Below are 27,809 nucleotides of genomic sequence, written 5' to 3'. Positions count from 1 at the left end.
TTTTTGTTGGGTTTTTTATTTTATTTTATTTTTTCCCCCCAGTTATTTTCTTTAGTGAGTCCTGAGGGGAATGGTACTCTCAGGGAGCCCCTGGAATGCCAAATAAGCTGGGAAGGAAATGGTATTAATTCAGCTGGAGAGCGTCATGCAGGAAACTTGGGAAAAGCTGCTCCTCCCTGGTGCTCCCGCACTGTGGAGAGCCAGGAAAGGCTGAGTTACTACCAGCTGAAAAGGGCACATTTGCAACTTTATTGCAGAGCTTTCCCTGTCTCCTTGCTGGCACAAACTTCCCAGGGAAGCTGAGGGGTCACATCCCTGGAAGTGCTCAGAAAACGAGCAGCGATGTGCTTTGGGAACATGGTGCAAGGCTGGAATTATCCTGGAGAGCTTTTCCAGCTCTAATGATTCAGTGTTTCTGTGGAAATCCTGCAGGATTTACCCGGTGAAGGGTCTGGATTCTGGCTGGTCAAATCCATGTGGATGAACTGCTGGAGAATGTTCTGGGAATGGGGATTGACTCATTGGCACAACATCCCTGCTGCTGCTCCTGGCTGTGCCTCAGCTCAGCTTTGGGTGGTCATTGTTGTAGACACACAGAGTGACACAGTATCATCTTCAGAAGGCTCTTTATTGTGGCCCTGTGCTGTCTTTTATACAGTTTTTACAAACCTCGTGGGCAACTTCTAATTGATTAACAGCTTTCTTGTTAATTATTCTGTTGGTTAGTAAAGGACATTTTACTTGTCCATCAAATCTCTCTATTCTCGGATTGTTTATATATTTTCTTTACTGATTTTCATGGGACAAATCCCTTGTTATTACAGGTGCACTTGTTTTTCACCCTCAGAATAGATTGTTGTGTTAAAGGAACTTCTCATTCTCAAAACAGTTTCATATGGGAACTTGCAAATTGCTTGTGAGCTGCACTTGGAAGAAATGACAGGGCAGCTTTTTACCATTCCTACAGGCCATCGCACGGGGGTGCCTGCAGCTCTCCTGCTGCTCCAGGAATTGTTCTCCTGGATTTTAGGAGAGAGGAGATTCCAAATTGGTCCCTCACGGACAGCTCAGCCCAGGTGTGAGAGCAGCAGGCAGCTCCTGAGGCTGGGCTTCACTCAGGAAAGGGGATCAGGAAAGGGCTGGGACAACCCTGGTTCCACCTGAGTGCTGGGATCACTGTGCCAGGAGTTTGGGATCTCAGCTCCTGCTGGAGCCGGGATCTCTGCTGGGCTTGAAGGATGAGCCAGGGTCTGTCACATCCCAGGGTCAGCACCAGGAGCTGGGCTCTCCCTGGTGTGTGCACCCATGGACTGGTGTGTGAATCCATGGACTGGTGTGAGTGAATCCATGGACTGGTGTGAGTGTATCCATGGACTGGTGTGAGAGTGAATCCATGGACTGGTGTGAGTGCATCCATGGACTGGTGTGAGAGTGAATCCATGGACTGGTGTGAGTGCATCCATGGACTGGTGTGAGTGTATCCATGGACTGGTGTGTGAATCCATGGACTGGTGTGAGTGCATCCATGGACTGGTGTGAGTGTATCCATGGATTGGTGTGAGAGTGAATCCATGGACTGGTGTGAGTGCATCCATGGACTGGTGTGAGTGTATCCATGGACTGGTGTGAGTGTATCCATGGATTGGTGAGTGTATCCATGGACTGGTGTGAGTGTATCCATGGACTGGTGTGAGTGCATCCATGGACTGGTGTGAGTGTATCCATGGACTGGTGTGAGTGTATCCATGGATTGGTGAGTGTATCCATGGACTGGTGTGAGTGCATCCATGGACTGGTGTGAGTGTATCCATGGACTGGTGTGAGTGTATCCATGGATTGGTGTGAGTGTATCCATGGATTGGTGTGAGTGTATCCATGGATTGGTGTGAGAGTGAATCCATGGATTTGTGAGTGCATCCATGGACTGGTGTGAGAGTGAATCCATGGATTGGTGTGAGTGCACCCATGCACTGGTGTGAGTGCATCCATGGATTTGTGAGTGCATCCATGGATTGGGGTGAGAGTGAATCCATGGATTGGTGTGTGAGAATCAATGGATTTGCAAGTGCATCTATGGATTTGTGAGTGAATCTATGGATTGGTGTGAGAGTGAATCCATGGATTGGTGAGTGCATCCATGGATATGTGATGGAATCCATGGATTTCTGGTATCCATGGAAGGAAATCAGGGCAGGATCCAAGGGGAGGCTGATCCAGGGAGGTTCAGGGAGAGCCGTTCCCACTGACCCTCCAAAGCCTCCTGGCCATGGGACAGGGCTGTGGGATCAATTCCTTCCCTGCTGATTCCCGCTGCAATCCTGAGGTTGAGCAGGAATCCCAAACTCCCTCTGAACTGGAGCTGTCCCTTCCTTCTTTTTTTTTTTTTTTTTTTTTTTTTTTTTTTTTTTTTTTTTTCCCACTCCTGTGGTTTGAAACGATGCAGAAACATTCTGGGAGGTTTCTCAATCGCTGGGTTCAAGCAGGAGTCTCTGCAGGGGAACACATTTCCAGGGAAAGGCGATTCCTGCCTTCCCTGTGCTCAGGGTCACCTTGGCTGGAATCACCAGCTCACCACGAGCTGCCTCCCCGCCCTGGCTTTGGCAAGCCTGGAGTGGTCAGTGCTGAGGAATCGTGAAGGAATTGTTAGGCAGGAGTAGGTTAAAAATATTAAACAGTGACTTTTCAATAGCGAGAGGGGAGAGCAGCAGGGATTTACACAATCCCATGGAGGAGATGAGATGGGAATGCTCAGAATTCCTCCCAGTCACAGGCACTGGACCACGAGGGTCATCTCAAATGTCTCTAAAAAAGTTGATTCTCTTGCATTTTGGTTGCAAGAAAACTGGATCAGTGCCCTTATAAACGTAAGAAACTCCTGAGAAGCCCTCAGGAACAAGGGAGTGGACTGGCAATGCCTGCAGGAGCAGGAGCCAGGCTGCAAATCCCACTTGGAGCGATGGAAACGGATCAGCAGGAGCTGGGCTGGGGCTGGGAGGGAGCTGGGGCTGCCTGGAGGCTGAGCCAGAGCCTTGTCCTGGCTCCAGGGAATTCATGGAAGTGCTGATGCTTTGCTCCATCCCTGCCCTTCTGCTGCTCCTCAGCCTGCACGGGGCTTGCTGTTGGTTTTGGTTCTTTTTTCTTTCCTCTCTCTTCTAGTTTTGATGGTGATATTTCTGGGAATATTTATCTCTCAAATATGCAGATTTTGCAATAATTTCTCTGTTGTGACTCAAATGCTTTTCTGGAAAACCTCTTTGAAGTGATGAAATTCTCGAGGTTAACCCTTTAATAAGTGCAGAGTTGAGTTTTTTCGTGTTTTGCTCGGGGCCCTTCTCTGCCTGGAAGGGTGGGAGGGGAAACTGCTGAAACCCTGTGGGATAAAAATAAAAGTGAATAAGCACAGCCTTTTAATCCTGGATTTTTTTTTAATGAGCAGAGAAAGTCTCCTGGCTGTCTCCCCATCTGTTTCCAGTTTAGAGGATCCCTGTTTATCCCGGTGGGTCTCTCCCTTCCCGGAGGATCCAGGGCCCCCCAGATGCTGCGTGCTGAGTCACAGCACAGCTGTGGAACAGGGAAGTGTCCCCGCCTGGAGATGGGGACTCACTCAGGCCTGGCAGAGATGAACTCACCCAGTTTCACACAGGAAATGTGTGACCAAAGCTGGAATTGAACCCAAACCTCTCCAGTTTAGCCCTGGGTTTCCTTCTCCCCTTGGTGATCCATGGCAGCTCAGCAGATGCTGCTCAAGTCTGAGGATCCAAATGGGTGAATTCCAGAATCCTGGGATGGTTTGGGTTGGAAAAACCTTAAATCCCACCCAGTGTCACCCCAGTGCCATGGCAGCGACACCTCCCAGTGTCCCAGTGTCCAGCCTGGCCTTGGGCACTGCCAGGGATCCAGGGGCAGCCACAGCTGCTCTGGCAATTCCAGCCCAGCCCCTGCCCACCCTGCCAGGGAACAATTCCCAGTTCCCAATCTCCCATCCAGCCCTGCCCTCTGGCAGTGGGAAGCCATTCCCTGGCTCCTGTCCCTGCAGCCCTTGTCCCCAGTCCCTCTCCTGGAGCCCCTTTAGGCCCTGGAAAGGGATCCAGGATCTCCCCAGAACCCTTTATTCAGGCTGGACACCCCCAGCTCTCCCAGCCTTTCCTCACAGGAAAGGTGTTGGAGTGTGCTGGGAGGTCAGTGCAAGGTGAGTGTGGAGCAATGGAATGATTTCCTTGGAACTAAAGGTGGCTTAAAGCAACATTCGAGACCAAATACGAGCTTTGGAAGAAGGGCTGGGCCAGGAAGAGGAATAACTGATCCATGAGGGGCAATAGCTGGGGCAGGAGGGGGAATATCTGGTTTAGATAAGGAATACCTGCTCAAGGAGGAGGATTACCTGGTTTAGATAAGGAATTCCTGGGCCAGAGGAGAAATACCTGGGTCAGATGAGGAATTCCTGGGCCAGGAGGAGAAATAACTGGTTCAGATAAGGAACACCTGATCCAGAGGAGGATAAACTGGGCCAGGAGGAGGAATAGCTGATCCAGGAGAAGGAATACCTGGTTCAGATGAGGAATACCTGGTCAGGAGATGGAATACAGGAGGAGGAACACTTGGGCCAGGAGGGGGAATAACTGGTCCAAGAGAAGGAATACCTGGGTCAGATGAGGAATAACTGGGCCAGGAGAGGAACTACATGGGCCAGCAGGAGAAATTCCTGACCCAGGAGGAGGCACACCTGTGCTGGAGCAGGAGCAGCAGCGCTGTGTTTTCTCTCAGTGCACCCCAGGGAGTGGGTGCAGCCCCAGGGGCTCCCCAGCTGTGGCAGTTTGTGCCCTGCTGTGGTTACGTGGCCCTGTCTCCAGCAGAGCCCTGCTGAGGTGAGACTGCAATATCTGCACACTCTGAGCCCAGCCTGCCCTTCTTCCACAGGCTGAGCTCAGCCCTGGGCTACCCAGAGAGGGACAGCAGCAAAATCCCACTCCCCAGTGCACTGTGAGTAACCTCTGCCTTTCCCACCCTGCTGCCTCCCCTGCTCTTGGCCGTGGGCTCCACCTGGGAGCAGGACCTGCCTTTCTCTCGTCTGGTTTATTTTGCTTTCACCTCAATTAATTTGAGAAACTTCTGCCTCGTGAGTCCTCCCAGTGCTGCGTTTTTATATTTCAGTTGTTTTAGTTATATATATTCAGTTATATATAGTTTTGTATTTCAGTTGCTGGAGGTGATTGCAGGGGATCTGCCCCTGCTGCTGTTGGCATTAAATCCCTCTTTTCATCAATAATTTAATTTGTTCAAAGCTAATTTGGGATCTCCCACGACCTCCAGGTAGTGCTGAACTCTCCACCCTGTGCTCCTCACACCTGTTTTTATACACAGAGGTTTTTTGTCAGGACTGAGGAACACCATCAGCTGCAAAAAAACCCAAAGTATTTATTTTCCTGGATGTGCATCTCCAGATTGATTAAACCCTAATAATAACGGGGTAAATGCTGGATCCTTCCACAGGCAGGGCATTTTAGTGGCTGCCACTTCCCTCAGTAGAACAGAAATAGGAGCTTGTGCTGTTCCTACTTCTCTCACTTGCACAAAATTTGCAAGATTTAAAGTATATTTTAAAAATGTCAAATATTGCTGGTCATTAAACTTGTCTAAAATTTGGCTTCACAGTTCTCATGACTGATAAGCAGGTAGATTTTCTAGCAGGCATTCCCCAAAAGCCTGGCACCCCTGAAAACAGGCTGAAATTGGGTGTGCAAGGAGAGGAAAATGCTGCTGTGGTTGGAAGAGCGTAGAAAAATCCCAATCACTGGAAAATCCCAATGTCTCCTCAGTGATGTTCCCACCTGGAGCTCAGCTGTCAGGCCCAGCACTTTTCATCCTGTTCAGGAGGGGTTTAAGCCCCAGATCTGGTGGGGAGCAGTTTGTGTGGGTGGGGTGATGGAGCCAGGCACAGCCTGAGGCTTGGAACTGCTCAGCTCATCCTAAACCCTCCAGGAGGATTGGGAGAGGTTTAGGATTGGGACAGGTTTAGGATTGGGCATGGTTTAGGATTTGGAGAAGTTTGGGATTGGAAAATGTTTAGGATTGGGTGAGGTCTAGGATTGGGTGTGGTTTAGGACTGGGAGAGGTTTGGGATTGGGGGAAAATGTGTGCCTGGGCCTCTTTGCACAAATTCATTTCAGCCATAATAAGGTAATTCAGAATCCTCACAACTGTGACTTTTTCTAGAAAAGCCTTTTTCTGAGCATTTTCTCTCAGGCTTTAGGGTAAAGCTCTGGTCTCATTAAAGTCAGAGGGAATTCTGTCACTGATTTCTTCCATCAGGGGGGCAGCCTTTGTTTCTGGCACTGGCAAAGGAATGGGAGTTTCTGGCCGTGTTCACTCCAGTGCATTTCAAGTGAGAAATCTTGTTTGAATAGAAATAAAAGCTGGAATCGCCAGGTTTAGTGCCTGTGCCCCAGACTGGGCTGCAGAATGCAGTGACAGCAGCTGGAAGCCCTGTGCCCTATAATCCATGGGGCTTTTCCTTCAGGATTTGCTGTCATTGTTCCAGTGCCATGCTCAGGGTGCTGAGGGAAAGTGAGAATAAAAACAGTGTAGGGTTGTTATCATGGAATATCCTGAGCTGGAGGGGACCAAGGATGACCAGACCCTGCCCAGACCCCCACCAACCCCAGCCTGTCACCCCTGGTGTCCAAAGGCTCCTGGAGCTCTGGCAGCCTCGGGGCCGTGCCCATTCCCTGGGGAGCCTGGGCAGTGCCCAGCACCTCTGGGGGAAGAACCTTTCCCTGCTCTGCAGCCTGAGCCTGCCCTGGCCCAGCTCCAGCCGTGCCCTGGCTGCTGTCCCTGTCCCAGAGCAGGGGTTGGAGCTGCAGATCCCTGAGCTCTGCCCAGGGAAAGTCACCATTTGGAACTTGTTTCCAGTTCCATTTCCCTCTCAGCAATGTCTGTCCCATCCCGTGGCCTTTCCAAGGCAGCACATTTATCTCAGAGTTTGCACACAGAGGCACAGGACTGTGTGAGCCTTCTGTCAGGCTTTGGGAATTCCCTACAAATCCATTCCCCACACAGCTGGACACTCCAAGAGCCCTCAGCTGCCCCTCCAGACCCTTCCCCATCCCTTTGTCCCACCTTTTCTTCTTCCCTGTGGATCCTTAGTGGAGAAACCCTCTCAGGTTTCATTTATTTTCTCCCAATTTTTTGTTGCACTGGTAAATTTTCCTTGGAGAAGTCTCATCCTGGATGAACTGCATCCAGCTAGGAGAATTAGCCTTTGCCACTGGCATTCCAGGAGCCTCGTTCCCAGGAATGGAACAAAGATGTCCAGGGCAGCCTGGACTGGCCCACAAGGGCCCTGCTCACTGCTGTAGGCAGCCAGGTGTGTTTGTTTGTTGGCCTGTCCTTGAATTGTTCACTTTTGTGCAGAATTCTTGAGAAATTAAAAATCAGCTGGGGTCCATGTGTTTCATCAGAGGAGAATGAGGATGGTCTGAACGTTTGGGGCGATGCTGAATTAACTCAAGAATTTTCTTTGCAAGCCTAATTATTGAACACTTAGGAATTGATATGTGGCCTGTAGGAGAAAATTCAGTACTATAATGTTGTTCAGGTTGAGTTGGGAATTCTTAAATGTGAATATTTGAGCTTGTGGCAGCTCACTGCTCTTGCTGGAAAAAAATCCCTGCCGAAATCCACTTGTATCCAGCTAAATTCTCTGTCCTTGCTAAAATCCAGTTCTCCCAAGTTAAAAAGCTCAGTGTGTCACGAGTGGGGCAAACCCCAGCAACCTGTGCAGAAACCAAGGTGATAAATCAGCTCCACGAGTGCCTTTGATCTGGAATAAATGCTGGGCTCAAAGTCTAGCCCAGACCACAGCCAGGGTTAGTCAGCACTGAGGGCTCTCTGAAAAGGGGATTCAAAATGTAATTAAATCCTTCTCACAGCAAGGAGCCTGACTCCTTCAGCAAGTCAGGGCAGGAGCAGGTGCTCTGCAGGTCCTGGGAAGTTTGAAGCTGGTGCTGGAAGAGAGCAGGACCTGGATTTGAAAAAAGAAGAAAGGGAAGTTCAAGGCTAGGACTGATTTTGTGTCGCTTCTCTGAGATGTGGTGTCACAGGTGGGCAGTAGGAGAAGCCACTTACCCAGTCAGTAAAAAACTGACATCTCAGGGGAACTGACGTCCCTCAGCTGAGCCCCACAGGGGGATTCACTGTCCCCTTGTGTCCCTGCCTGTCTCCCTGACAAGGACCTGCACCCTTGAAGTTTGGCCATCTGAGGTGACAGTTTTCAGAGAGTTTGTGAAGTCTGGGGTCATGGTGTGTCCTGGGGTGTCCCAGTGTCATTAGGCTCTGCTAAATTAAGCTCAATCCCCTTAAACTGCGTGTCCCTTTTCTCATCCCGGGGTTGTGGGAGTGAATGAGGAATCCCTGGAGGAGTTTGTGCTTTCTCCTGCTGGCTCTCCACCCTTCAAGAGGAGGTTGGGCCATCGCTGAGCTCGGATCTCTGTCCCCTGCTCCTTCCTGCTCTGCTGGACTTGCACTTCAGCCCCATCCCCAGGGAACACAGGGCTGGGAGTAATTTCCTCTGATTAATCCAGTGTAATCCTGTCCTAGCAAGGTGCTGCACCTCGGGGCAGGCAATAGCTTTGGAGAGAAGGGCAATAATTAATTTATCGTTATAAATCGCACCTACCAACTCACTTCATTTTAAAAGCATCACCCTTCTTTTCCTTCAGAGCATCTCACCCATCTTCCACTCCATCTCTTGGACACACTTGGCTGATTCCAGTGCAGCCAGGGTGAGCTCCAGTGGAATTCCCTCCTGGAGTGTCCCATCCCGAGCCGTGTTTGCTGACCGGGCTGGTTAATTGAGTTTGAGAGCTCCTATCCCATCATTTCAAAGCGGGTTTCCCTTTAGGAACAGCCCAGGATGACACCCCACAGGTGTGCCACAGCAATTGGATTTGTACCTTTGTTTGCGTGTGACGCAGAAATTGGATTTGTACCTTTGTTGGGTGACAAAAGGCAGGAAATTAAAGAAGCAGCACTTGGATAAAAGCTCCTCTTTACCTGCCTTTGTTGTAGGTGACACTGAAGATTAGCACAGCTCAAGAGCAGCTTTTATCCAGAGGAGATGCCTCGTTATTTGTCAGGGATGTAAGAGGCGCGAGGCAGAGCTTTGGAGTCCGTGGGTTTGGAAGGGAAATGCAATTACAAAAACTTTAAACCCCTACATGTTTGCAGGAGATTAGGCGGAACTGGAGTTTGAAAGAGTTTTAATTCGTTTTTCCAAACTGTCTCTGTTTCAAGTTCCTGTCTTTGGTTGCTGCCTCAGAGCCAGGTTTTGTGAGCATTAAACCGAGCCCCTGAGGTTCGCCCGAGTGCAATTTATGTTTAGGTTGCCATTAAAAGTAATGTCTTGTGAATGGCAGACATCCAGTGAGTTGTTCTGAATCATTTGTGTGCAAAATATTTACTGTTAACCCCCTCCACCAGAAGGAGCAGCGGTTAATTACTTACACACAGAAAGCTAAAGTCATTTTTCTTCTCTGTTTCTCTTTTGGATATAATTACAGAAATGTGGGAAATACTTTTCCAAGGCCTTTGAACTCCAAAGTGGAACAGAAGGAAGACACAGGGGGACATCCACCGTTCAGTGTTATTTTCCTTGCACAGGAGAGAGAGGAAAAAAGAAAAAAAAAAAAAGGATCTTTCTGAGATGAGCACTAAAGTCTCAAGTTTTCAAAGGTTTGCATAACAAACAAGAGACACATTGTGGGTTGCATCTTGACTTTGAAGGCTTGCCACTGTCAACTGAAATAAAATGGCAAGGTTTAAAGCCTTAACCAAGTTCACAAGGAAAATATTTGGACTGAAAGTTTTGGAAAGTTTTCTCTCTTTGAAGTAGTTTGTCATGTGTTACCAATGTGAACTTTATTGACCTTGAAGCGGTTTTTTTTTTTTTGAATCAAATAGCAACTAGTGACACTTTAGTGAAATCTTAAATCAACAACCATCTCCCGGCTGCTCCAGCTTCGTAGCAAATGCAGGCAAAACAGGGAATCTACAGAGGGGACCTTTATTATTCATAAATGAAGCCTGCCAAAACCTTCCCGAAATAGCATTCAAAGACCCTTTTAAGGTCATGGATCCTGAACAAAGCCAGAAGAGCACAAAAAAGGCTGAGGAAAGTCCAAGAAAGAGGCTTCCCAAAGGAGAGGCTTTCCAAGGCAGTATTTCATCCCCAACGACGTACCAGGGCAGCTCTGCTCCCTCCCCAGGAACCCCTCTCCGAGACATCATCTCGCAGCAGCACTTTTCCGGCTCTTTGCCCGTTCCACGAGAGGAGCCTCAGGAGAAGCCCAGCCACCAGAAACAACCCAAGCCTTCCTCCTCCTCCTCCTCCTTCGACCACCCCGCCCAAGTCCCGCAGCTTCAGCAGCACGCACTGGCACCAGCATTTATGTCCCCGGGGAAGCCGGAGCATGTCCTGGAAGGTCCCACATGGCAGCTAGTTGATCCAGTCAGGCCAGGGCCCTCCGGCTCCTTCCCGTCCCCCGGGCTGCACGCCCACCACGGCCAGCTCCTCCCATCCCACTCGCAGCCCATCATTCCTGCCGAGGACATGCCGGCTGTGCAGAAGGTCTTCATCCCCCGCCCTGCCCAGGTGTCCCTGAAGCAAGCTGAGGAGGTGCACAAGAAGGAGAAGAAGCCCCAGAAGCCAGGCAAGTACATCTGCCAGTACTGCAGCAGGCCCTGTGCGAAGCCCAGCGTGCTCCAGAAACATATCAGGTCCCACACCGGGGAGAGGCCCTACCCTTGCATTCCCTGCGGCTTCTCCTTCAAGACCAAGAGCAATCTGTACAAACACAGGAAGTCCCACGCTCACCGCATCAAAGCTGGGCTGGCCTCAGGGATCGGGGCAGAGATGTACCCCTCGAGCCTGGAGATGGAGCGCATCGGCGGCGAGGACTTCGAGGAGCCGACGGAAGGGGAAAGCACAGACTCGGAGGAGGAGACGGCGGCGATGTCGGGTCACGCCGTGGAGCTGTCGCCCAGGCAGAAGCACACCCTGCTCTCCAGCAGCCTGCTGAGCGCGGGCAGCCAAGGCTCCAGCCACGACCGCTGCTCCCTGTCCCACTCCAGCATGTCCCAGTCCCTCGAGGACAGCTCCCAGTTCGTGGAGCCGTCGTCGGAGCACGCCCTGAGCCATAAGTCCGAGGACACCCACACCATCAAGCAGAAGCTGGCGCTGCGCCTGAGCGAGCGCAAGAAGGTGATCGACGAGCAGGCGTTCCTGAGCCCCGGCAGCAAAGGCAGCACCGAGTCCGGGTACTTCTCCAGATCCGAGAGCGCCGAGCAGCAGATCAGCCCTCCCAACACCAACGCCAAATCCTACGCCGAGATCATCTTCGGGAAGTGTGGGAGGATTGGGCAGAGGACGGCGGCGCTGGCTGCGAACACAACCCAGGGGTTCCCACACCTGTCCGGCGACGAGAAGCCCAGCATGGTCCCGTTGTCTGTGCCTAGAACACAGGTGATCGAACACATCACTAAGCTAATTACCATTAACGAAGCCGTGGTGGATACCAGTGAAATCGACAGTGTGAAGCCCAGAAGAAGCTCTCTGTCCAGGCGTAGCAGCATCGAGTCCCCAAAGTCTGGTGCGTACAGAGAACCCTTCCAGTTCGACATCAAGTCTGGTTCCAGCAGCCAGCTGGAGGCAGCCAAAGTGTTGGCGTCCCACGGTGAAAAAATGAAGCCCGAACAATCATTGTTGTCACTTCAGCAATCCCACAGTGCCACAGAGACAGTGCCTCTCCTAAGAAGCCACTCAATGCCTTCTGCTGCATGCACTATAAGCTCCCCACACACCTTTAGAGGTAGCTACTCATTCGATGATCACATCATGGAGCCGGAAGTCTTAAGCCGCAGCCAAGCGTTTTCCTCCCACCCTCGAATGCTAAAACGCCAGCCAGCCATCGAGCTCCCCTTGGGAGTGGAATACGTCTCGGAGGAGGTCGGCTCTGCCAGCAAAGAAACTGTTCCCAAAGCTCCCGAGGAGGCTGAAACCAAGGAAAGCGATCTTACCAAAAAGTCCCGCAAGGGCCCGAAGGCGAAAGGGTTCATGTACGAGTGCAACGTGTGCGGCGCTCGCTATAAGAAAAGGGACAACTACGAGGCCCACAAGAAGTACTACTGCTCAGAACTGCAGCTCTCCAAGCCCCGCTCTGCCACGTCCCACGCCTCCTCAGAGCCGGAGAAGAGCGCGGCAGATCCCGACGTGTGGCCCCAGATGATGCATTACAAGCTGGGCAGCACCTTGGAGCTCACCCCGCTGCGGAAGAGGCGGAAGGAGAAGAGCCTCGGGGACGATGAGGAACCGCCAGCTTTTGAAATGTCTGACACCTCCTCCTCCAGCGCCGGCCCCGGCACTCAGTTTGCAAACCCGGCCTCGTCTGATGTGGCTCTGAACCTGACCCGTGAACCCATGAAGTCACCAGCAGACTCGGGAAAACCCACACCTGCCGAGGCCAGTGCCGGCTTCCATCCCAGGAACACCAAACCGGCTTCGAGCGCCGAGGGCAAGGAGAGGAGAACGACCTCCAAGGAGATCTCTGTCATCCAGCACACGAGCTCCTTTGAGAAATCCGACTCCATCGAGCAGCCCAGCAGCCTGGAAGAGGACAAGCCCCTGTCCCAGTTCCCATCTCAGCCCACGCCCCAGCACAGCCGCCCCCCTCACTCCCTGCAGCCCAGGCTGGTCCGCCAGCCCAACATCCAGGTCCCTGAGATTCTGGTCACGGAAGAGCCAGACAGACCAGAAACAGAGCCAGAACCTCCTCCGAAGGAGCCAGAGAAAACCGAGGAGTTCCAGTGGCCACAGAGGAGCCAGACTCTTTCCCAGCTCCCTGCGGAGAAACTCCCCCCCAAGAAGAAGCGGCTCCGGCTGGCAGAAATGGCCCAGTCCTCGGGGGAGTCCAGCTTTGAGTCTGTGTCTCTCACCCGGAGCCCCAGTCAGGAGAGCAGCCTGTCCCACGGCTCCAGCCACTCCATTTCCTTTGACCGGGATGACCACACCAAGCCAGAGTCGAGTAGCCAGCCCTCCGAATCCCACCCCAAACCTCCTGGCGTTGGCTCCCACATGCTGATGGTCCCCAGCCACCATCACCATTCCAGGGAAATGCGGAGATCGGCTTCTGAGCAGACGCCCAACGTGTCCCACCCTTCCCAGATGTCAGAGACTCGCAGTAAATCCTTCGACTACGGGAGCTTGTCATCCACTCCTGCCTCCACCCCCGGCCCCTCCACCTCCTCAGCCCCCCAGGAGAGGAGGAAATGCTTCCTGGTGCGGCAGGCGTCCCTCACCAGGCACCCTGAGCACGAGCCGGACCCGGCCCCGCCGGGCTGGCCGGACACGGAGGATCCAGCTCCTTCCTCGAGTAAATCTCCTGCCACGAGTTTGCCCCATCAGCCGACCTCGTCCTCCCCTGTGCCCTCTCATGGCGCCTTCCCGAGCGACAAGAGCCAGCCAAAGGACAGCCCTGAGCCCTCCTACAGCCCGCCATACACAGAGGCCCTGCAGGTGTTCCACCACCCCGTGCCACAGCTGACGCTGCACGAGAAGCACTTCATGGCCCCCCAGGTTTCCATATTCCCCTACCAGCACCTCCTGCCACAGCCGGGGCAGTCTGCAGAGCTCTTTGCCGCACACACCATGTCTGACATCCTCTCTGCACAGTTCTCCATGCCTCAGATCCCTCCCTCCATATTCCAGACCCCGCCGCTGCCCCTCCCGCAGACGCTCATCCACCCGGGCCCGCTGCACATTGCTCCCCCCTTGATGTCTCACCCCGCCGAGGTGTCCTTCAGGCACCCCTCATTCCTGCCCGTGCACTACCCCGGCTCCTCCCCGATCCCCTCAGCCTTCTTCCTGCCTCTCCAATCTCAGTTCGCCCTGCACCTGCCGGGTGATGCCGGTGGACATTTGCCACAGATCAAATCCAGTTTGTTCTCGGCAGCAGGAAGCTCCAGCCTGTCCCCGTGCACGGATTATGACTCGGACAGCAGGCTGCACCCCCTGACCTGCACGGCGAGTCCCGCGCTCTCTGTCACCGTCACCCAGCTCGTTGTCCCCACCCGGACTGAGCCCATGGTGTCCCTGGTTGTCCCCGTTCGCATCCAGACCAACATGCCCTCCTACGGCAGCGCCATGTACACCACGCTCTCCCAGATCCTGGTCACGCAGTCCCAGTGCAGCTCCTCCACCATCGTCCTCCCCAAATTCGATGACCGCCAGCCCAAGGGCGCCCTGGTGTGCAGCGCTGACGTCCACGGGCTGGGCTTCGACCTGGCCCAGATGATCACGGAGGAGCAGAGAAGCCTTTTCCAGAGCCCGTACCTGAGAGTGCCCCTGCCCTTACCAGAGAGAAAGGGCTACATGCCCCTCACCTGCCCCTCGGACAGCGTCCTCGGCCTGGAAGGGGGCCCCTCCACAGTTGGGGGGAGCAAAAGGATGCTGTCCCCAGCCGGCAGTTTGGAGCTGACGATGGAGACCCAGCAGCAGAAGAGAGTGAAGGAGGAGGAAGTGTCTGAAGCAGAAGAGAAGCTGGAAGTGGTGAAGCCACCCAGTGCAGCAGAGGAAGGGAAAAAGCAGGATAAATCTCACTTCCTTGCAGAAAGCCAAGACAGGGTCGAGGTGGAGACACCACCCAGCGTGTCCGTGGAGCAGTCGGAGCCAAAGGAAACCCCGAGCAGTTCCCAGCAGGCAGCGTCCCGGTCGGGTTCCCCCAGCTTTGAGGCCCTGCAGGAGTACGAGCAGCCAGCTGGCAATCAGCTCCTCAGCCAGGAGCCTCTGCAGCCCGTGAAGAAGGAAGACTCCAAAGAACTGGTGGAGCAGCCTCCACCGACCCCTGCCAGCACTACCCCCGTGGCCGAGGGCGCGGCCGGCACGGGGAAGGCTCGGGAGGGCACAGACACCAAGAAGGTCCTGCAGTTCCCCAGTCTCCACACAACCACTAATGTCAGTTGGTGCTATTTAAACTACATAAAGCCAAATCACACCCAGCAAGCGGATGGCCGCTCCTCGGTGTACGCCAGCTGGTGCATCAGCCTCTACAACCCCAACCTGCCCGGCGTGTCCACCAAGGCAGCCCTGGCCCTGCTGAGGTCCAAGCAGAAGGTGAGCAGGGAGACCTACACCATGGCCACAGCTCCGCGCCCCGAGGCGGGCAGGCTGGTGCCGGCCAGCTCCAGGAAGCCCAGAATGACCGAGGTAATGCAATCCTATCTCTTTCTTCTCCTGATCCATTTGGATGCGTGGGTGGAGGGGGTGGAGGGCCAGTGCGTGGCCGTGCTGAGGTTGGTCGGGGTTTACTCGTCCCGCTGGCGCTTTGGGAAGCGCCTGTTCTCAGTGAAGCTCGTAGAGTGAAGAACCCAAACCCCACTGAAACCCCAGCCCGGGAGGCAGGAGAGGTTCCAAGTCCAGGTTCCTGTGCTCTCCACTCTCTGCTTGCTTTGTAACCCAAAAAATAGGAATCACCACCACCACCCCACCAACCACCACCACTCCAGCACAAAGGATTAGACTTCATTTGCATTTGTCTTGATATTTCTAACAGCTTTACAACTTTTTTTTTTTTTTTCTTTAAACGCTGTTATAATTCCCTACATTTTGCATGTTAGAAATGAAAAAAAAAAAAAAAAGGATTACCTAGGGGAAATGGGATTCTGTCTGGTTGTGCATCTGCTCATCTCACATTAATGAACATGGAGAGGCATGCTTAAAAGTATTTAAAAAATATTAAAGGGAGATTTGCAAGTGTATTTAGGCCCCTGAAGAAGCACAAAGGCTGGCAGTGACATTTATGAAAGTGCCTCAGTGGGCCAGACACGTTTTGTTAAACACCCCTGTGGTTTGGTCCGTTTGGTCCATAACCATCCACCTGCTTTTCCAGGTATTTAAGGATATTTTACGCCTGGTTTTAGAGTTAAGACTTCACAGTGGTTTCCCGGGGGCAGAGCTCCCCCAAGGCATTGCCCACATGGGCACAGGAGTCTGTAAGACCTTCCTGTGAGCTGCCTGATTTTATGTATCTCATTTTAAAGCCAGACTTTACCCCTTCTGCTTAATGCTGAACCAAACAGATCCCTTTAATCCAGATCATGTTCATGTAGATTAGCAAACAGAATCGCTCTAAAGATTTTGCAATTTGATATTCATCTCAAGTCAATTTATATTGATGGATTATTCATTTTATTTCTGTGTCATGAAATGAACTTTGAATATTAAATTTATCATAATCGCTGCTGCTTATAAATATGTCTTAAAATACACAGTAGAGTCGCTTTGATTCAATAAATCTTTATTTCTATTCAGCATTTCCATCACTCTCCTGCAGAAATCCAAGAGACAGATTTCCAGGGACACAGGGGCAGATAATTACCTGAGCAGTGCAATAATCACGCTGAGATTTATGCACTATTTTTCCAAGGGTTTTATCTGAGTGGTGCCGCAGCATCCTCAATTTCAATCCCTAAAGGAAGTGCCTGTGCTGCTCCGAGCTCTGCTCTTTGCCATGGTGCTAAAACCTGATCTCATTTTGGGGTCGGGGGTTTATTGTGAAACCCTGAGTGCACAACTCGGGGTCATTCCCTGCGGTGAGGCCGAGGCTTTTGGGCTCTGGGAGGGGGAAAAGAGGAACCTGGGGGAGAGCCTGAGGATGGACCCTCAGTGCTTACAAGATTTTAAAACCATTTTACAATTATGAATTATAAACCAAATGAACCCGGACTGTGTCCAGAGACCCTCCCGCCCTGAGGGGAAAGGCGAAACAGCAATGGTTCAGCCCTCACTCATCCAAATCCCCATTTCACTGCATGCATTTTCCCCAAAGCCCCCTAAACCCGCTCAAGAAAACCCCTCCGAGCTCTCTGGTGGTGCAGGTTTGCAAAAGGAAGAGTTTGCCCTACCCAGTTCACCTGGGAAAAGCGGCTCCCAAACCCAGCCCTCCTCCCCGCGTGGCCAGCAGAGCCCCTGCGAGCTGCAGCACAGATAAACTGAATTCCTGCCGAGCACAGAGCTGATTTGTGAGCGGTGGGAGCGAAACCCTCCGTGTGGGGTTTAAAAACACGGCTGGGAGGGCGGCGGTAGCATCACTCCAGGGTTGGGAGCACAACCCTCAGCTGACTCTGGCTCCTTCCTTCAATATCCCCCTCCCTTGTGTGACTCCAGGGTGTCAGTGGGTGTCCCAGGAGATGTAAAAAAACTCGGGTATTTTTGGACAGGTCGTGCATGCAGGCAAGCAGTAGTTCCGTACATGCTGTTTCCATCCTTGGCTTGGGGTTTAAATTTCCCGTGGGATTTGCCGAGCAGATGAATTGTGGAATTCCGGAGTGGCTGCGATGCCCAGCGTGCATGTAGGAGGGCTGGTGACACTGTACTGGGGCGTTGCACACTCTGTAAATTCCAACAAAGATTGTACAAGGGGATAGCAGTGACTGTATGACTTTGGCTCTCTGGTGCCTTTTCATCTGTCAATGTTTTTTGTGCTTTCGAAAGTTGCAATAATAAAACCTCGTGCTACATCTAGCAATGCAATTGTTTTGTATTCCTCAGTGAACCTGGGAAGGTTGTCCCTAGCAATGCCCTGAGCCCGTAGCTCCTATCAGGAGGTGAAGTCACGACCCTAAAAAGTTTAATTTTGGAGGGTTCTGAGGGTCTCCTGCAGCTGATTTCCTCACCGTCATCTCCATGCCCAGAGCCACCAGCTCAAGCCCATTCCTGCTGTGAAATGGTTCAAATGATTCCTGGCACTGTTCTGCCCCGGGCTTTTTGTCATGGAATTCCTGGTGTTTATAGGGACACGGGACTGCACAGGGACCATTCCCAGGTGGCTTCTAGGACAGGTGTGTGGATGGTGTGCACAGGGGGCTGATCTGAGGACAGAGAGCAGCCTGGGTGCAGTTAATGCTCTGAGCTGAGCTCCTGAAATCCCTGGGCAGGTTTGAAACGCTCGACCCCAGTTTTGCAAAGTGACTTTTGAGCGAGTCCAACCCTCCTCCTCCTGCTGAGCATCCCGAGGCAGCCCCAGCAGCTGAAGGAACTGGAATTATCCCACTGGGCTCTGCAGGTCTCTGCTGGAGCTGCTCACTCTGTGGCTTCCCCCAAAACCAGGGGAGACAAAGAGGCTCCACTGGGGTGATTCATCCCCCTCCAGACAAGGCTGAGGTGGGGCAGGTGAATCACCTGGGGAGCTGCCCCTCCTGCCAGCCAGAGCCAAGGGTGACCAGCTCTGCTCCAGCCTTCAGGGGCTGCCTTTGGGCCCACACCCCTCTAACACTGCCCTCAGCTGCCTGCAGCCTGTTTCCATAAATCACACATCATGTGAGGATGTCATAAAAGAGATCCTCATCCAGGATATGGCTTCAGTTGAATTGTCAGTTACTGTGTGTGTGAGAAGTGACCCGGGGGAAAAGCACCTGCTTTCCTTTCCCTGGAGACCCCTGGGCTTGTCCTGCTGAGGCTGTAGGTGACCAACATCCCAACATTTCATTCCAGGGTGGAGAGTTGTCCCTGGGTTTGTCCTGTTAGGATTTAAGGGGCAACATCCCAACATTTCATTCCAGGTGTGGGGAGCTCTCCCTGGGTGTGTCCCGGATTTTAGGACATCCCAAAGTTTCACTCCAGGTGTGGGGAGCTCTCCCTGGGTGTGTCCCAGGATTTAGGACATCCCAAAGTTTCACTCCAGGTGTGGGGAGCTCTCCCTCAGCCCACCCAGCCCCACAGCTTTGATGTTCAGGTCCGTGCTGTAACAAACGTTCATCGTGTAGGTGAGGTGTCAGGGCATGACTTAAACCTTGGGCTAGACGAGGTTTAGACACAAAACCCCCTCCACAAGTGGCAATTTAACAGTGAGGAGACAGATTTGAGCCTGGGAACGTGTGGGGAGGTTGAGGATTCTTTTCTCCCGTGGGTTTTGTGGCTCTCTCTGTGTTGCAGTGAGAGGAAATCACCCGGGAGCGCTGCCTGGCCAGTGAGTCACAGCAGCCTGAGGTGGCTGAAACCCAAATTTGTGTGGCTGTGGGGGAAACCCGGAGGTTCAGTGCACGAATCCTGCAGATTCCTCCTCTCCAGACCTTTCAGATGTGTATTTCAGAGGGAGGATTATCCAGGGACAGAGATCTGGGGACACGCTCGGAGCCACCACACTTCCCTTCACCTTCCATTTTCCCAAGAGCTTCATAACCTGGAGGGAACAATTCAAAAACTTGTCAGGAGTCCCAGTAAACACAAGCCAACCCTCAGGGCCCCCAAACCCAGAAGCCAAGCCCCGTTTGTTGGGAGGGTCCCCATTCCCAGCCCCTGGTGTCGGGAGCAGTGCTGGGGCTGTTTGCTCTCTCTGTGTCCGCCTGCCAGCGATGTTGTCTGTAATCATGGATTGTTTTGCTCTTTTGGGGAGATAGGTTCATTTGCCTTCGCTCCTTTCTAATGAAGGTCGAAAAGATATAACTAGAGCTGAGAAGGAAGAGGAGAAAAGGGGAAAATCAGAAGAAGAGGCTCTTGTGACCAAGCGAGGGGAGCCCGTGAGGATCAAGATCTTTGAAGGAGGGTGAGTGTCTCCTTTTATTTCTCTTCTCGTGCCTCACGCTTGTGTAGAGTTGTTCCAATGGTGGCAAGGTGCCACTGCAGGTGAGCAGACAGAGCTGGATTTCGGTTTGTTTTCCATAGCCACTGCAAAAACTCGGCCCTCCAGACCTGGAGTGCATTAATTTCCTATTTCTGAGCTGCCTTTAAGTCAGCAATCACCTGGATCTCTTTCCTGAGTGCGTGGTTGAGCGAGGAGCACCAATCCATCTGGCGGCTGTCTCTGAAGTGACAGAGGTGCACTCTGTACCTCCTCAGTCCTTCCAGAGCCTTCTCCTGAAAATGCTGTTCCTGGTGGTGGTTCCCATTCCCAGGAGGATCTGGGCAGGTCTCTCTTGGTGCCTGGGGTTTGGGTGGGGAACAAAAGGAGCATTTTGTTTGTGCGATTTCCGTCCCACCAACCCAACCAGCTCCAGCCAGAATGGATGCAAGGCCTGAGTTTGATGTGTATCTCAAACCTCGGCCCCAGGAATTCAGCACTGGTCTAATGCTGCTGTTCATTTCTTTCATTTTATTTTAAAAAGTAGCTGATAAGCAATGTGTCTGTGGACTGCAATTAAAGATCACCCTTCCTGGGTGTTGCAGAAGGGGCCAAATTGGTGCAAGCAATTTCCAGCAGCATTTATCACTCCTGCCCTCGCTGTTGGGTGGTCTTGGTTTCTGTGTGTCAGAAAAAGGCTTTCCTCAGGCTGTGCTTGTTGTTTTTCTGCTGTTACCAGACGAAATTTGCTTTTATTTTAAAATAGCTCATCAGCAGATGGTCAAAGTAGCAAAGCAGGAGGGAAAATCAGTGCTGTGGGACTGAAAGCTGCTGGTTGCTCAGGAGACTCAGCTGTGCCCCAGCCGTGGGCTCAGGTTTGGGCAGGGAGTGCAAAGAGCCAGACAGGACCAACCCTGCCGTGGTCGTGACCTGACAGGACCCAGGGAGCAGCAGAGGGAGAGGTTTGATGGGCTCAGGGAATCTCTGTCACCCTCCTGTAGCAGATGGGACCCATGGGACCCGCTGGGGTGGGTTTTAGTCCCTTCAGTCCCATGGGAACCTCAGTTCCCCTGGGCTGGGTTGTCCCTGGGGTGTTCAGGGGGATCCTTGCATTCCTTCCTGGCCCTGGTCAATCAGCTCAGCATTAAACAGGACTGAAAATGCCCCTGCCCCTCACAGGGCAGCTCAGGGCCTCAGTGCAATGAGCAGCTGCGTCCCCTCCTCATGCTGTGCCCACACAGGGGTGGCTTTGTCCCCGAGTCAGCACAGCCAGGTGACACTGGGGCACAGCCAGGTGACACTAGGGTCTGTGCTGCTCTCAGGGCCCTTCAGGGAATGTTTTTCTGCCATTCCCAGGATGGAATCTGAGAGCAGAGGGCTGGGGACATTCACTCCACGTCCGTCTGACACAAAGCAAAGCGTCTTCTCCGAGGTGCTCGGTGCCATCCATCCTGAACCTGTGCTGCGTTCAATTTCAATTAAATTTAATCAATTTTAATTTTTGTGCTGGGCTCCTGCAGCTCTGGCTGTGTCCCTCTCGGTGTGACACAATGCCAGGCACCTTTGGGACACGTCACAGCAACGAATTCCACATCTGGATTTTGTGTCTGGGTCCCATGGCACTGCCCAGGACAGGCTGTGCTCCTGAGCTGCTGCCTGTGCTCAGTCCCACGAGGTATCAGCCAGGACCTTTTCCTGCTGCTCTTCCCCGTGTTCAGCCAGAACCTTTTCCTGCTGCTCCTTCCCAGGTGTCAGCCAGGACCTTTCCAGGCAGATAAACCCCAAGTGTTCAGCCAGAACCTTTTCCTGCTGCTTTTCCTCAGGTGTCAGCCAGGACCTGTTCCTGCTGCTCCTTCCCTGTGTATCAGCCAGGACCTTTTCCTGCAGATAAACCCACAGGGTGCCTGGTGCCTCCTGCAAGCTCCCAAATGGATCAGACTCCCTTTCCTGGCCATGTCTTGGAAATGCTTTACACAAAGTGCAGGCCATTTTCAAGACATTATTTCACTCTCTTATTTTCCTTTTTTTTTTTTTCCCCTATAAAAATTTCTTCCCTGACTCATTTTCCCCCTTATTTATTGGTTTCACACGGAATGCTGCTGGCCAGGCCCATCCTTCCAGGGGGATGCAGGTTGGATTCAAAGCTTTTGGATCCATCCCACACTTTGTTGTCCCAACCAAGGAGTGAGTTTAGAAAGAAATTCACCGAACGTCCACTTGCTGCAGCTCTTTCAGCTCCTTCTTCCCGTCATTTTTCATTTCTTTGGACTCTTGCTTTTCTCTCTGCCATCTTCAACACTTTTCCTTCTGCAGAGTCTTCTGGCCTCCCCAGCCCATCACTTTCCCCGTCTGCCACACTCCCCAGAGCAACTTCCACAACCATCTCTGAGATTTCTCCTGCTGCTCTCCAGCCTCTCAGCTGGAATTTTATTCTTGGCTTTCGGGGAAAACCAGAAAAGCCAAATTTCCTCTTTCCACCATTCCCACTTGTCAGGAAAACCCCCAGAGCTCTGGGGGCTAGTTTGGCTTTCCCTGTCACCTCTGGAGGTGTCAGGGCGTGGATGGCTCCGTCTGTTCTCCCCCTGGGAAGGGGTTTGGATCCAGCATTTCCTGGAGCCTGGGGGTTCGTTTGGGGTCAGTAGTGGTGGGTTTGGGGCTCAGCCCTGCCCTCCCCATTCCCTGCAGGAAGGGTTGTGGTGGCAGCTCAGGGTGTGCCCTGGGAGCCCCAGCTGTGGGTGTTTCAGCTCCTGGGGAGCTCCCAGCCCTTCCAGCCCCGGCTCCTGACGGGAGGAGGCTCTGCAGACCCTTTGCAGAGGCTCTGGCTCCCTGGAGGCCTCAGGAGGGATGAGCGTGGTCCCACCCTCACCCTCCCCACACTGAACTGGGGAGTTCTCTGCTGAAAGACCCAATTCCTCTTGGAGAGCGAGCCTTGAGGTCACTCCACGTGTCATTTCAGCCGCAGCTTTTTGTTTGGAACGCTGGAATTCTGTCAGGCTGGATCAATCCCCATCCCCAGCAGATGGCCCCAGCCCTTGGCGGGGAGGCTGGAGTCATTTAACACCCCAAGGACACACTGGGGGCTGCAGGGGCTCCTCGGGTTGTGTGTGGGGAACCATTAAACAGGCAGGTCAATGTCTGAGTTCCTCATGGAGCCGATCAAACCGTGCACGGGGCTGGTCCTGAGGGATGCTGTGGTGCTCTGGAGCAGGGAAGATGATCTCTGAAGGTCAGGCTGGGCAGCAGCGCTGCAGGAGGAGTGCTGTGGATCCTTGGGGTCACCTTCACCACCCCCTGGGGACCCCCATCTGCAATCTGACATCATGAAACCAGAGATTGCTATCGACCTGCGGGGACAGCGGGGCCTGTGCTGCTCTCAGGGGCTGCTCAGGGGCTGTGCCCTGTGTGCTGCTGTTCCCAGGGTGGAATCTGAGAGCAGAGGGGTGGGGACGCTCAATCCACTTCCTTCTGCTTCACAGCCCAGCCCTCTGCGCTGCTGTGGGGGACAGTCAGTTGGTTTATTTAATTATTAGTTATTTATTGCATTTAATTTTATTTAATTCTTTAATTTTATTTAATTAGTTAATTGGCAAACAGTGGGGAAAAAAACAGTACCAGGATATATAAAGCTAAAAACCTTAACTGGCATCCCCCAAACCAGTGCCATGTATAGTGAAAACTACATTTTTCTCTTTGGAAAACTGTTCTTCCTACTTAGGGGAAAAAAAAACCAAAAAAAACATTTCTGTCTGTAATGTTATGGTTGGAGACACAAATATCGAAGTATTCTGGCATTCACACCTTAAAATACATCTCCCATGGGAAAAAATCCTCACATCACAAGATAAACTTTTCACTTCTGGGGGATGCTCAGCCTGGGGTGTGCCCCAAGGGCTGCTCTGCTCTTGGGAGGAATCCAAATCCTTCCCTCTTTGTCTTCACCAAGATGAGACAGAGTCAGAGGTGCCCAGCCATGGGATCTCCTGAACTGGGATCTCCTGAACTGGGGTTGGGAACCCCATCTCCCTTGAGCCTGGATGCAGCCCCTTCCCAAATGACGTGGGCTGCCTGAGGTTGACTTTGGACTTTGCCTTCCCTGATGAGCCCCAGGGCTGAGGGCTGGGAGCTGCCATGTGACCCTTCCCTTCCCTTCCCTTCCCTTCCTTCCCTTCCCTTCCCTTCCCTTCCCTTCCCTCCCTTCCCTTCCCTTCCCTTCCCTTCCCTTCCCTTCCTTCCCTTCCTTCCCTTCCCTTCCCTTCCCTTCCCTTCCCTTCCCTTCCCTTCCCTTCCCTTCCTTCCCTTCCCTTCCCTTCCCTTCCCTTCCCTTCCTTCCCTTCCTTCCTTCCCTTCCCTTCCCCTCTTTGGGGTTTTAGGCACTCAGGAACAGCACACAGCCCTAGATCTGCTTCCCTGAGCCTGAACAGGAAAAGATTTTCTTCTGGTCAAAGGAAAATGGAGAAAGCGGGGCCATTTGATCGGATTTGAACATGATTGCTAATTAGTGGATGAATAAGGAGAAAATACCCACTTTGGGGTTAGCCATGAGCTGCTCTGAGCCTCCGTGCTCAAGTCTTCTCCCAGTTGTTTGCTGTGGTGGCTTTGATGCCTTGGGAAGGTTGAGCTGGAACAGAGACTGGACAGAGCTGGAGAATAAAGCAGGGATTTATTGAAAGGCCTCCAGGATCCACCTTGGGCAGGACAAGACCCTGGCCAGGGCTACACCCAGGGTGGACCCAAAAAGGTCACAAAATGGGCAACAAAATGGTCACAAAATGGCTGACTGTCCACAAGGTCTCACACTTTGATAAGTTGTTTGCTCCATTTGCATCTTGGGGTTGAATTGTCCCATTCCAGCTCCAGGCTGTGGAGGGTCCCATCCTTCTTGTCCCTCCATCCAGGCCCACCCTTGTTTGTGCTTTGGGCTGAAGTTGTCCTTGGTGTGCAGCAGGAGAAGGATTTGTTTTGTGTCCCTGCTGTGGCAGAGCTGAGTGACACTGACTGTGAGCTCAGAGCTCACCCCTGGGCACAACAGAGCATGAATACATGGGGGAGAAAACTCCAGGCGTCAGGTTTTGTGGGCTGGTGTCACTCCTCTCCCCTGAGCAGCTACCCTGGGGCACTCACCTGGTGGGAATCCCCTGGCACTGCCCGGGGAAAGGCTCCGTGTGAAACCAGCAGAGCTCCCTGTGACCCAGCCCCTGCGAGGGGATTTCCTCGGCTGCTGGGATGAGTTCTGAGAATTCTCAGTGTTTGTTTTGGAAGGAGTCACCCAGCCCAAAGGCAGGGTTTGAGCACACACAGCACCAGGGGAGGAGGAATCTGAGGCAATTCAACTGTCCTGAGAGCCAGGGAGAGCCAGGGTGATGCTCCTTTCTTTAACATAAAATACGGAGTCAGGGATTATACCAGGGTAGGGAGGACCCACAAAGATCCTGGAGTTCGAGTCTGGCCCTGCACCAAGGCCCCAAATTCACCTGCAAACCTGTCAGTGAACTCACCCCAGAGCCGCAGGGCAGTGCCTGGGATGGGAGCACAGCTCTGCAGAGCTGGGCTGGGCATCAGCAGGTATCACAGGACCCAGAATGGTTTGGTTTGAAGGGAACTGAAAATCTCACCCCATCCATGGGCAGGGACACCTCCCAGTGTCCCAGTGTCCAGCCTGGCCTTGGGCACTGCCAGGGATCCAGGGGCAGCCACAGCTGCTCTGGCAATTCCAGCCCAGCCCCTGCCCACCCTGCCAGGAACAATTCCCAGTTCCCAAGCTCCCATCCGCCCTGCCCTCTGGCACTGGGAAGCCATTCCCTGGCTCCTGTCCCTGCAGCCCTTGTCCCCAGTCCCTCTGCAGCCTCCTGGAGCCCCTTTAGGCCCTGCCAGGGGCTCGAGCTCTCCCTGGAGCTTCTCCTCTCCATGGAGCACCCCCAGCTCTCCCAGCCTGGATATTTTTGCTCCATTCCTACATATTAAGCAAACAATTCCAGACATTTACATTTTTGAGTGAAAGGGGTTTTCCTGACTCTGTTTGCTTTGCATGGCGGGGAGAAATCAGTGCTCAGACTTTTCCACGAGGGCTGCTGCTGCCAGCCCGACCCCTCAGAGTGCCCTGGAGCATCTCCTGGGGCTTGGGCTGCCGGATTTCCCCTGTGCTGAGAAGTGCTGAGCAACACACTGTGTCCTCCTGCCGGGCAGCCCTGTGGCTGCAGAGCCCCCCTGGGAATCCCAGAATCCCGGGATCACAGAGTGGTTTGCCTTGGAAAGGACCTTAAATCCCCTCTCATTCCAACCCTCACCACAGGCAGGGCTGCCCCCCATGAAATCCCATCCTGGGCGTGCCAAGCTCTCCCTGGAACAGCAATTTAAAGCCTCAAGCATCAGCCTGTGCACTGAAGCTTATGCTGCCTCTGTAAAGGATATTTTAGTTCAAAAGTGGGGTTCATGTGTGGAATTTTTGGTTGTTTTTCAGCTAAAAAACTCCACCAGCAGTGTAGAGGTGAGGGTTGTGTCACTCTGAGCCCCCCAGGGACAGTCCTGTGTACAAATATGAACCCAGTGTGGTGGGATGCTGGGAGGGAGGAAGAGCTGACCCTGGATTGTGAAGGGCTCATCTGAGCAAAAGCTGCTGGAAAGGAATGAGCCAGCCCCATCTCCCTCCAGAATTTGGTTTTCTGGTGGGTTTTCTGAGGGCTTTGGGTGTAGCCTGAAGGGTTGTGAGGGTCCCACTCACCAGGATCTGTGCTGGGTGCCAAGGAAAGGTGCTGGAGCTGGGCCAGGGCAGGCTCAGGCTGCAGAGCAGGGAAAGGTTCTTCCCCCAGAGGTGCTGGGCACTGCCCAGGCTCCCCAGGGAATGGGCACGGCCCCGAGGCTGCCAGAGCTCCAGGAGCCTTTGGACACCAGGGGTGACAGGCTGGGGTTGGTGGGGTGGAGGAACTGGATCCATGATCCCTGGGGTCCCTCCTCACTCTGGATATTCCATGATTCTCCTAAAAGACCACGAGGTCTCTTTGAGCTCTTAAATTTACACTTTTTTTTTTTCTTAATAGCACAAGAAAATCGCTTTTTCTGCCTAAAAAACTAATCTAAAGGAGACAAAACACAGCGTGGCAATTTAAGGGAGGAGAGACACTTAAATTTTCCCAATGCTGACAAGATGAAAGGGGGAATTGTTTAAGAGCAGCTCAGCTGCTTGAAAGATGCTTTCCTTAACAAGAGGAGAGAAAAACAGCAAGGAGAGAAAAAAAAATATTTGCAGAATGAAGGGAATCTGTGCTTTTTGCTTTGGAAATCATTATGCTCTGACATTAAAATACACTTAAAAGCCAATACGACAAAAAGCTCAATTCCATAGGAAGTGAATCCCTTTTTTCCTCCCCATAAAGTGTCTTCATGAGAATTTGGATTTTTCCCGTTAATTTTGGGTTTAGTTAAAAAGAAAATATTTTCCCTGGTAACTCAGGGAACAGTCAAAGTGAAAAATCAATTTTTTTTTCTGACTGGTTTCTTTGGGAAATCTTTTCCTGGATGGGGAGCAGTGAGGTAGAGGGTGGGAAAACGCATTTGGGAGAGGAGGAAAGGCAGAAATTTAAATGTAGAGTCAGAGCAGGAGCAGCAAATCAAAGGTGTGGCTGGCTGGGCTCTGAGCTTGGACACTCAGCTGTGTGCAGGGTGTCCTGACAGGATCCAGCCTGCTGTGGGATGGGAGGAATTGAAATCCCATCTCATCCCTCTACCCCAGGATGCTCCAGGCCCCATCCAGCCCGGGCTGGGCTGAGGTTTGTGTGGGAGAGGTGGCAGAGGGAAGGGTGGGGTGGCTGCAGCACCATCACTGCCCAGAGCTGCCCTCCAGGAGCTGCTGGAGAGGAAATTTCCCAGAATACAGAAATAACCCCAGGTTATTCACTTTAAAATGGGGCTAATTTCTGTCAGGAGCAGGTCTTGGGTTGTGGAACCACAGCTGGAGCTTCAGGCACACCCCAAATGTTACAGAGTCCCAGGCTGGTTTGGGTTGGGAGGAGCTGAAGATCATCTCATCCCAATGCCTTGCCATGGGCAGGGAACACCCTCAGAGCTCTGAGCTCGGAACTTTGTGTTTTCCTTGCTTTTAGGACAATGACCTGTGAGTTGATACCTTTGGGTGATGCCTTGGGAGGCTGAGCTGGAGCAGAGAGTGGACAGAGCTGGAGAATAAAGTGGATTTATTGAAAGGCCTCC

General features: G+C 52.6%; 1 protein-coding gene across 3 annotated transcripts in view; it reads left to right on the top strand.

Annotated features, from left to right (window-relative positions):
• The window catches only part of HIVEP3 (HIVEP zinc finger 3), a 149,675-nt gene that overhangs the window by 78,582 nt on the left and 43,284 nt on the right, over window positions 1–27,809 (top strand). For all 3 annotated transcript variants that reach the window (XM_066335325.1, XM_066335324.1, XM_066335326.1), the window contains exons 3-4: window positions 9,558–15,256; window positions 19,447–19,592. In XM_066335325.1, coding sequence (XP_066191422.1) covers window positions 10,127–15,256; window positions 19,447–19,592 — 5,276 coding nt within the window. In that variant the 5' untranslated portion in view covers window positions 9,558–10,126. The remainder of the gene's footprint in view (window positions 1–9,557; window positions 15,257–19,446; window positions 19,593–27,809) is intronic.

This window comes from Sylvia atricapilla, chromosome 24, assembly GCF_009819655.1.
Source record: "Sylvia atricapilla isolate bSylAtr1 chromosome 24, bSylAtr1.pri, whole genome shotgun sequence".
Taxonomy (NCBI): domain Eukaryota; kingdom Metazoa; phylum Chordata; class Aves; order Passeriformes; family Sylviidae; genus Sylvia; species Sylvia atricapilla.
The sequence above is the reverse complement of the archived record's forward strand: the minus strand, read 5'-3'. Positions and strand labels throughout refer to the sequence as shown.